The sequence below is a fragment of the Bison bison genome, unplaced genomic scaffold (assembly GCF_000754665.1).
Source record: "Bison bison bison isolate TAMUID 2011002044 unplaced genomic scaffold, Bison_UMD1.0 scf7180017864061, whole genome shotgun sequence".
NCBI classification, from domain to species: domain Eukaryota; kingdom Metazoa; phylum Chordata; class Mammalia; order Artiodactyla; family Bovidae; genus Bison; species Bison bison.
The window spans coordinates 5,875,010-5,884,330 of record NW_011494633.1 but is presented as its reverse complement, the minus strand read 5'-3'; the positions used below and the strand labels follow the sequence as shown (position 1 = coordinate 5,884,330).

Here is a 9,321-nt window from a genome sequence, read left to right as displayed (position 1 = left end):
TCAGGTGCTCAAATGCATCACCTTGCCTACTGCTGAAGACTGAACTCAAGCTTTGAGGCTGTGGCTGTGACCCTCCTGTGGTCCCGAAACCACGTGAGGCGAACTGTGGACTCCAGGACCGGGGTGCGTTCGGCACCTCTGCTCCGCCCGCTCAAACCGACTCTCTCCCTCCCCAGTCCATCTCTGCCATGAAGCTGATGCAGTTTCAGGGTCTGAAACACCAACCTAGCTCTCCCATCTCGCTGCCCGCCGTCAGTCGCCTTGACCTCACTCCAAGCCCCGAGGTGCCGCTCAGCATCATGAAAAGGAAGCTGATGAGCACCAACGATCTGCAGGAGTCCAGGCGTCTTGTCCAGAAGATCGACAGGCATCTGGAGGTGAGTGGCGGCGAAGCTGCAGCCCCAGCCTCGCCGTGGAGCGTGCGTGAGCCCCATCTCTGCCTCCTGACCGTAGTTCCATGTTGGTGGGAACCAGGTGACGGAGTTCTGGGGTCGCCCTCCTCCTACCACGGGAATATATGGGAAACAAAACCTTCCTTTACTGTGTGAAATGGACACAAATGAGCAGGAGAGTGGCCAGCTTTATTCTTCCTTGATAAACTGGCCTTGAGCTCTTTGAAGCAGGAAGCAAAAGGAGGGGACCTGTCTCTGCCAAGAAGCCAAAGCACATGGATGTTTCTTTATTTACCCCTGGTTGCTTAGGAGACATTTTTACTCTGCTGCTTGGTGAGTTAGTAGCTAATCATATTAAAAAAAAAAAAAAGTCCAGTCCACAAAAAATTTCTGCTGGCTTAGGAAATCATAGTCACTGCCCCAAATTCTTCCTAAAATGCTTGAGCAATCTTTTACGATAACTGGATTTGTTTTCAATAGCTCGTCAGTTTGTCTGGAACTGGTTGAATTTCTTTTGAAATTCGAGCTGTGTGAGTAGAACCACCAGGCGTGTACTCTCAAGATGCCTGGCAGAGGCTGACTGTCCTTCCAACAAAGCCAGCCGTGCTGACTCTGCCCACCTCGCCCATTACCCCACTTCCCCTCCCCCCACCCCACCCTACAGTCAGCACAGCCCAGAGACTGATGTGCTGGGACACGGCCTGAATTTTCTAAGAAAGAAAGAAAGAAAAAAAAATCTATGTAAACTGTCTTAAATGCGTATATCTCATGATTCTGAGTTAGCTACCCCAGGATGGTTTATTTTGTTGTTGTTATCACAGTGTAATACAACAGATCTCGTATTTTTTTCCTCTTAGATCTCCTTACACTCTTAAAGGTATTGATCCCAAAGAGCTTTTACTTATGTGGGTTATATCAGTATTTACTGCTTTAGAAATGAATACTGAGATTTGTAAAATATTAACTCATTTAGAAATAATAATAAACCCATTTTGTGTTAATATACTTTTTATAAGAAAGAATTATTTTCTAAGATCAAAAGAATATGAGTGAGAAGAGTGGCATCAAACATGTTTTTGCAAATCTGTTTTGTGCCCAGCCTAATAGAAGGTAGCTTGGTCCCTGTTCCTGCGTCTGCATTCACTCTGTTGGGCTCTGTAGTTCTGGTTGAAATATATAAAGAAAGTGTAGCCTCACACAGATACATAGCTGAGAAAGGAAGGACATATGAAGACTCCTATGGAGTCTTCCTTCCAAGAAATCTGGGGGACCCCCGTGGTCCTAGACGACAAGTTGAAAACTGCTGGTATAAAACACAGATGGCGGGGAATGTTCGGCATGAATGGAACAAACCCCGGCTGGGGAGTGGGAGGGTCAGGGGACTCGATCGTATGTTTTGGTTGATGTGGGAGCAGCCGCCCCTTTGTGATGCTGGTTTTCATGATCCGGGAAGAAAACGATGCCCACCCCTTTTGTGTCATTCTGTCTAAGCATCTGCTGGTTTCTAGAACAGACAGAGGTACCTGTGAACACACAGCACCATTTATGGGACCACAGTCTACTTTGGGACACAATTTCTATGCAGCCCCCCACCATCACCCCCGCCGCCTCAGTCTGGGCCATACCTGCCCTTCAGGTATTTAGATTTAAATGCTCCCACCATGCCAGAAGATCTCTAAGAGGCAAGGTATTTCTGGAGGTTTCTAGCTATAAAGAAGCCTTGCGTGCACAACTTTTGCTGCAGAAAGCATCAGTTGGCATCTCTGAACATAGTGGAGTGGGGGCAGTGTGAAAGAAGCATCTAACCAGTCCAGGGTTCTAAGAGAGACTGTGTTAAGTAAAAAGACAAAAATGTCGCTTCACAGGCCAGGAACATCATTGAGAAGTCAGTGCGAAAGATCGTCACCTTGGTCTCGGGCTCCGCTGCCGAGGTAGACAGACTCCTGTCCCAGAGAGCCCCGCTCACAGAGCACGCATGCTACCAGACGGCCGTGTCGCACTTCCGCTCACACTGCTTCAACTGGCACAACCCCACGGTAAGCCCAGACCCTGGGGCCGCTGGCCTCTGCTCCCCGGTTTCCATGGCCAACTAGCTTGGCCTTCCTCTGCACCTTCAACTCCAAACCCGAGTTAGTATGGTCCACGGGTATCACACCAGGTGCATTGTAGAAGGTTCCGTCTCGCAGAAGGTTCCGTCTCGTAGAAGGTTCCGTCTTGTAGAAGGAAACAGCAGCAGACCCATTCTGTGGCTTTGGTGGGATGTGAGAGGGGCAAGGTCGTCCAAATTCACTAACCAGTCTTGGTCCCAGTCTTAGTCCCAGACACTCTTAACTGTCCCATTGGCTGGGAGAGTTTACCAGTTATAGACGATTCATCTCCCGTTTCTGTTGGCCTTTGAAGAGGACTTCCTTGTCTTCATACTGTGCTTTCCTTGCCAAACTCCACCCTTACCCCTGCCCCTCACACCAGCCACACAGATTTTTTTCCCTTTTGGGTTTGTTCTGACCTCTTCCCAAGATTTGTTGCTGAAGTCAGGCCTTGGTGCTTGGAGAAGAAAGTACCTGGTTTCTGCAGATTGTAGAATGTCAGGGTTGGAAGGTACCTAAAAACCCCTCCGCTTTGGTCAGTACTTAGGTGATGCTTGGATCCTTCAAGGAAGGGGTTATTCGCAAATTGTGACCCACAGGCCCATTCCTGCCCACAGACTGTTGAGTTTTTTTCCTCCACAGCCTGTTTTTATAAATAAAGTTTTATTGAAATGCAGCCATAGCTGTGTGTTTTATAAATAAAGTTTTAAACTGAAGCACAGCCACAGCTGTACTCAGTCACACAGAATCTCTTGACTGCTTTCATGGCGAGGCCGAGTTGAGTAGTTCAGACAGCCCACAAAGCCTCAGATATTTACTATCCAGCCCGTGACAGAAGAGTTTGCCAAATCCTGCTTTAGACTTGTGCTCTTTGATACAGTAGTCTCTAGCCTCACTGTGGGTGGCTACTTAAACACGAATGTGCATTCAGTAAAATGAAACAAAATGTAAAACTCGGTGCCTTAGCCACAGTACCCACATTTCAAGTGTTCAGGAGCCGCATGTGGTTAGCGGCTACTGAATTGAGAATGTTATAGAATATTTTCATCATTGCAGAAAGTTCTGTCTGGGCTGTGATATGCAGACCATGATCACCCTCAGATACTTCTGGCCGTGACCCCATGGACTGTGGTCTGCCAGGCTCCTCTGTCCTTGGGATTCTCCAGGCAAGAATACTGGAGTGGGTTGCCATTCCCTTCTCCAGGGGATCTTCCCCACCCAGGGATCGAACCGGCATCTCCCGAGTTACCTGCATTGGCAGGCAGATTTTTTTTCCAGATTGAGCCACCTGGAAATATTATACTCAGAAGATGGTTCTCCATTATTAAGAGGATCTCAGTTTTAATTTTCATTTGTTTAACAAAGCAGTCTCTTTATTTAATAACTTAAAATTTTCCATTTTTTAAAAAATACTTTATCATCGGATGTTACTTTTTTGCCCCTTGGAATCACAGAAAGCAAATCTCCTCTTTCCTCCTCCTGTGAGGTAGCAGATTCCCTTGAAGTGCTTTTCAAGTTATTTCGGTCTTGGCTGCCATCTGGTTTGGCATTCACTTACCATAAGTCTCCCTCGTCAGTTGTTCTAGACCAAAAGCCAGGGTTCCAGGAGGTTTGAGCTGACAGGGGAGCAGGGCCAGGGGTTTCTCATCCGGGAATCCTTACCTGGACTTGAAGGAGCTATAGGATTGTTGCAGAGTGCTGCACATCTCCTGCACATGTGCATTTTTCCTGGGAAATGGTCTGTAAATCACACCAGATCATCCAGAGTTGGGGAGGGGGCATCCCTGACTCAGTAAAGGTCAAGAACCACTGGCCTCAATTTTTTTTTTTTTTTTTTGGCTTTGCACCAGATGGCTCATGGAATCTTAGCTCCCCCACCAGGGATCAAACCCTGGGCCCTCATTAGTGAAAGCACAGAATCCTAACCCCTGGACATCTAGGGAAGTCCCAAGAACCACTGGTCTAGATGCTGTACATATTCCCAACTTAGGAGTTGATCCTGTTATAAAGGGATGATGTCTGATCGTGTCTTTTTGGTTTGTTTTCCTCTAGTACGAGTATGCTTTGAGACATTTGTACGTGCTTGTCAACCTTTGTGAAAACCCTTATCCAATTGACAGGTAAGCCGGTACTTGGCATTTAAAGGGTCAGTGGGGGTGGGAAGGTGAGGAGGTGGGGTCTTTCTGAAAGTAGAAGGGTGTATGCAGCTCTGCTGTCCCCTTTCCACGTGGGTAGTTTGCTTCTGCCTTTCACTGTGGACGAATTCAAGACAGATGCATCCCCAGGGGTGCTGGATTGGGTGGGTCTGTCATACACGACTCCCTGTTCCCTGGCGGGTTCTCTCTGTCTTCATTTTTTCCGAGTTGAACGACTTCCGGCTCACCACCTCCTCCTTCCGGTTTCTTACAGAATAAAATTGTCCATGAACAAGGTGTGCCATGGCTACTACTGAAACACTGCCTCCTTGAAGCTTTACCGAATGTGATCACCATCCCTTACAATGTGTGCTAATCAGAGACTGGAGAGCTGCAGCCTGCGGGAGGCTCCGCTCCCCCAGCCCCAGCGGCTGTGTCCTTCTTGGGATGCCATCAGGCCACCGGAGCCACGCTCCAGGCCTCTCCCAGGATGGCTTGCTCACCTTTACCTACTTCCCCCAGCACCTACAGGTCCTGTGTGATCCTCTGAAAAGCCCAGAGATTTGGGAAGCTCTGTGTTGAGAAGGGTGTATTTGCTTTTTAAGAGGGTGTTTTGCCCTTGACGTTTAAGGAGTGAGAAGTTCACTGGGACTTATGTAGCCAGTGAAAGAGTCTTTGTTCTGAGGAATCTGACGTCAGAACCTCTTAAGTCTTCACATGATTTTCTGGAAGAGGGACATAAACCCCAAATGGAAAACTATTTTTAGAAAATAGCATAATTTTGGATTGCTTTTATATTTTATTTGGCAGGAACGGACAAGTCTAACAAATAAAGATTTATCACTGAACCTGAGTATTAATTTCAGGTCCCCGGCGTTTTCGTTTATGTTCCTGGCCCCTCCTGGTGAAGCCCTCCCCCTGTCTGTCTGTCTCCGATCCCCTTCCCCGTCCCACTGGTTGGCTCTTCCTGCCAGTTCCTCTCTCCCCCAACTTCCTGTACTTTTCGGCCTCCTGTGCCTGTGTTCCTTGCTGTGCCTTGTGCCCTGGAGTGCCTGCCCCTCCGTCTGGCCCATCCTCAAGGTGTATCTGAATGTGCCCTGTCTTCCTCAGCTTCCTGCTCTCCTCTGTCTGTTGGCATTTGCATTTCCCTTGGATCTTTTCCAGCACGTGTTGGGGTCTGCCATATACACCACACATGGGGTCTGGGAGGTTATCTTTGAGGGCAGAGGGTGCCTGTGCTACCCTTGTTTCTCTTGGCCTGGTGTCCCACAAGCTTTGTGAAAGACTTTTAAAAGGAGCACTAACTCTCCCCAGGCAGTAGAATATTATGCGGCAACAAAAAAGAATGAAGCTGTGATACAGCTCCAGCATTTAGCCCAGGGAAAGCAGCCGGTTACCTAAGACCCCTGTATTACATGATTCCACTTGTATTTAAGGTCCAAAATAAACAAGTCTATTGAAACAGAAAGCCTACCAGGCTCCTCCATCCATGGGTTTCTCCAGGCAAGAGTACTGGAGTGGGTTGCTATTTCCTTCTCCAGAGGATCTTCCCAACCCAGGGATTGAACCTGGGTCTCCCATATAGTAGGCAGATGCTTTACCATCTGAGCCACCAGATATTTAAGGTACAAAATAAACAAGTCTATTGAAACAGAAAGTAGATGCATGATGCTGGGAACTGGGGAGAGGAAATGTGGAAATAGTCAATGCTAATGGGGATGTCAGAGAAGGCAATGGCACCCCACTCCAGTACTCTTGCCTGGAAAATCCCATGGATGGAGGAACCTGGTGGGCTGCAGTCCATGGGGTCGCTAAGAGTCAGACATGACTAAGCGACTTCATTTTCACTTTTCACTTTCATGCATTGGAGAAGGAAATGGCAACCCACTCCAGTATTCTTTCCTAGAGAATCCCAGGGACGGGGGAGCCTGGTGGGCTGCCGTCTATGGGGTCACACAGAGTCGGACACGACTGAAGCGACTTAGCAGCAGCAGCAGCAATGGGGATGTGGATTATTTTGGGGGTGATGAAAAATGTTTGGAAGCTGATAGTAGTTGGTTATGCAACACTGAATGTACTAAAATCCAGTGACTTGTACACAACAAATGGAATGATATGGTTTGCTAATTATGTTTCAGTAACATTTTTAAAACTAAGCCATATAGCTAGATGGCTGTTTTAAATAGAAAACAAAGAAAAAAGGAACACTAAACCAGGACACTTGTGACCACCTGTACTTACGTTGTGTCTTCTTTAGCAGTGATAGATGCCTTTAAAGTTTGGAGGTAGAGACTGAAAGTGGAGATATTGTTAAACAGGGTTAATTCCAGGGTGATGCTTCTGTTTCTAATGGGCCCGTTTTTAATCAGGTTATCCTTTCTCTGAGAGGCTCTTAATACAGTCAATCGAGTGACCAGGATAAAGAACTTTTACTGTCCTACGAATCTAGGGGAGCTTGAGGGTTTTAACAAGTATAAGAAGCATATGGTGTTTAAATGTTTATCACTAAAGCTCAAGAATGGGCAACCCTGAGGGCTGACTGATGTTCAAAAAGTAGAATTTTTAAAAGGAGTCTCTTAAAAGACCTCAAGATTCAGGTAGGAAAAACTCTATTCTTCTCTTTTCTAGAACCATTACCTACGCTTGTAACCCTGCTTCCCTGTCTTTCTTTGTCCTCCCTGTAGAACAAAAATATATTTAACTATTTAACAAGTGCAGATACTTGAATGTTCACAGCTCTAGAGGTTAAAAGAGGCTTGTTCATTTTCTCAAATAAATGGCAGTTTCCTAAGTCACACTGCCTTGACTTTTTTTCCTCCTCCTGTGGTTCTTAGGTCCCCAGCAGAAGCAACTCTCCATCCCTCGGGTTAAGCCATTTTCTATTAGATTTCTGAGAAAGGTGTCCTTTCCTTGCGTGTCACAACCAGGACCAGCGTTTTGTTCCCTAGTTACATCCAAAACATGCTCTATCGTAAGAGGTACAGAAACTTTCAAAGCAAAACATGTCCACTCCCCTTCCCCCACCCCTTCAAATCCCAAATAACAGTTTGTATTCATCATTAGAATCCCCCTTTCTACATATTTACGTCCCTATGTACAAAGGAAAGTCCCATGGACAGAGGAGTGTGGTAGGCTACAGTCCACAGTCGCAAAGAGTCGGACACGACTGAGCAGCTTCGCTTTCACTTTCATACAAAGGATACTTTACATTTTCACTATAAAATAAAAGCAGATCCAGAAAATTCATTAAATTCATCATTTAATGAATGATAAGATGAAATACCCTTGTAATTACAATCCAAGTCAAGAAATAGAACTTTACCAGATACATGAGTCAAGATTCCCCTGAGAAATAGAAGCAATGGATGTGTACACATATAGAGACATTTACCTGAAGGAATCAGTGGCTGTGGAGGCTTGGTAAACAGAAAATTGCAAGCTGGAGACCCAGAGGAGGAACTGCAGTCCAGGCCAAAGGCCCCCTGGCAGGATCCCTTCTTGCTCAGGGAAGGTCTTTGCACTTCTAGGACCATCACCTGTTTGGACGGGACCCACCCACGTTACTATGGACTTCCCTCATAGCTTAGTTGGTAAAGAATATGCCTGCAATGCAGGAGACCCACGTTCGATTCCCTGGAGAAGGGCACGGCAACCCACTCCAGTATTCTTGCCCGGAGAATCCCATGGACAGAGGAGCCTGGCAGGCTATAGTCCATGGGGTCACAAGAGTAGGACACGACTTAGCGACTAAATCACCACCACCACCCATGTTTTAGAGGGTCATCTGCTTTGCTCTAAGTCTACTCATGTAAATGTTGACATCATCCAAAAAAATCGTTCACTACAGCATCCAGAATAATGTTTGCCTAAATATGTGGGCACTGTGGCCCAGCCAAACTGACACACGAAATTAACCATCACACTGGCCACCCTGGAAGCCCCTGCTTGTACTCCATCCCAGTCATAGCTCCTCCCTCCCAAAGTAACCACCCTCCTTGTGTTCTTTGTGGTTTTAGGACAAGTGGGCATCCCTAGACACTTTTACAGTTTTTATTCTACAGATTCTCTCATCTTTTTTTTCCCTTCCAATTTCCATTAAAAAGTCCAGGCTGGAGATCAGTGGAGTTTCTCAGTCTGGACTTCACTGATTGCATACATAAGCTGCTGCTCAGCATGTCTTTCTGATGCCCAAGTCTCTTACAAATCAGCAGCCAGATCCAGAGGATTTACATATTTCTATTGAGTTTTGATCCATTGCACTTCTTTACTGAAGCTCAAGTTGTCCATTTTTGGCTGAATGAATGAAAGTTGCTCATTTGTGTCCAACTGTTTGTAACCCCATGGACTATACAGTCCATGGACTTCTCCAGGCCAGAATACTGGAGTGGGTAGCCTTTCCCTTCTCCAGGGGATCTTCCCAACCCAGGGATCGAACCCAGGTCTCCTGCATTACAGGCAGACTCTTCACCAGCTGAGCCACCAGGGAAGTCCTGGTGAACTCCCAAGGTGGACTCCCAAGCCCTTTCAGAGGTCAAACCAGTCCATCCTAAAGGATCAGATCAGATCAGTTGCTCAGTCCTGTCCAACTCTTTGTGACCCCATGAATCGCAGCACGCCAGGCCTCCCTGTCCATCACCAACTCCCAGAGTTCACTGAGACTCACGTCCATCGAGTCAGTGATGCCATCCAGCCATCTCATCCTCTGTC

At 46.8% G+C, this 9,321-nt stretch overlaps 1 protein-coding gene across 1 annotated transcript in view; it reads left to right on the top strand.

The window, feature by feature from the left end:
• The window catches only part of LGMN (legumain), a 36,404-nt gene extending 30,930 nt beyond the window's left edge, over positions 1-5,474 (top strand). The window contains exons 11-14 of the mRNA XM_010836204.1: positions 177-377; positions 2,258-2,428; positions 4,532-4,599; positions 4,889-5,474. Coding sequence (XP_010834506.1) covers positions 177-377; positions 2,258-2,428; positions 4,532-4,599; positions 4,889-4,931 — 483 coding nt within the window. The 3' untranslated portion in view covers positions 4,932-5,474. The remainder of the gene's footprint in view (positions 1-176; positions 378-2,257; positions 2,429-4,531; positions 4,600-4,888) is intronic.
• Positions 5,475-9,321: the final 3,847 nt, after the last annotated feature.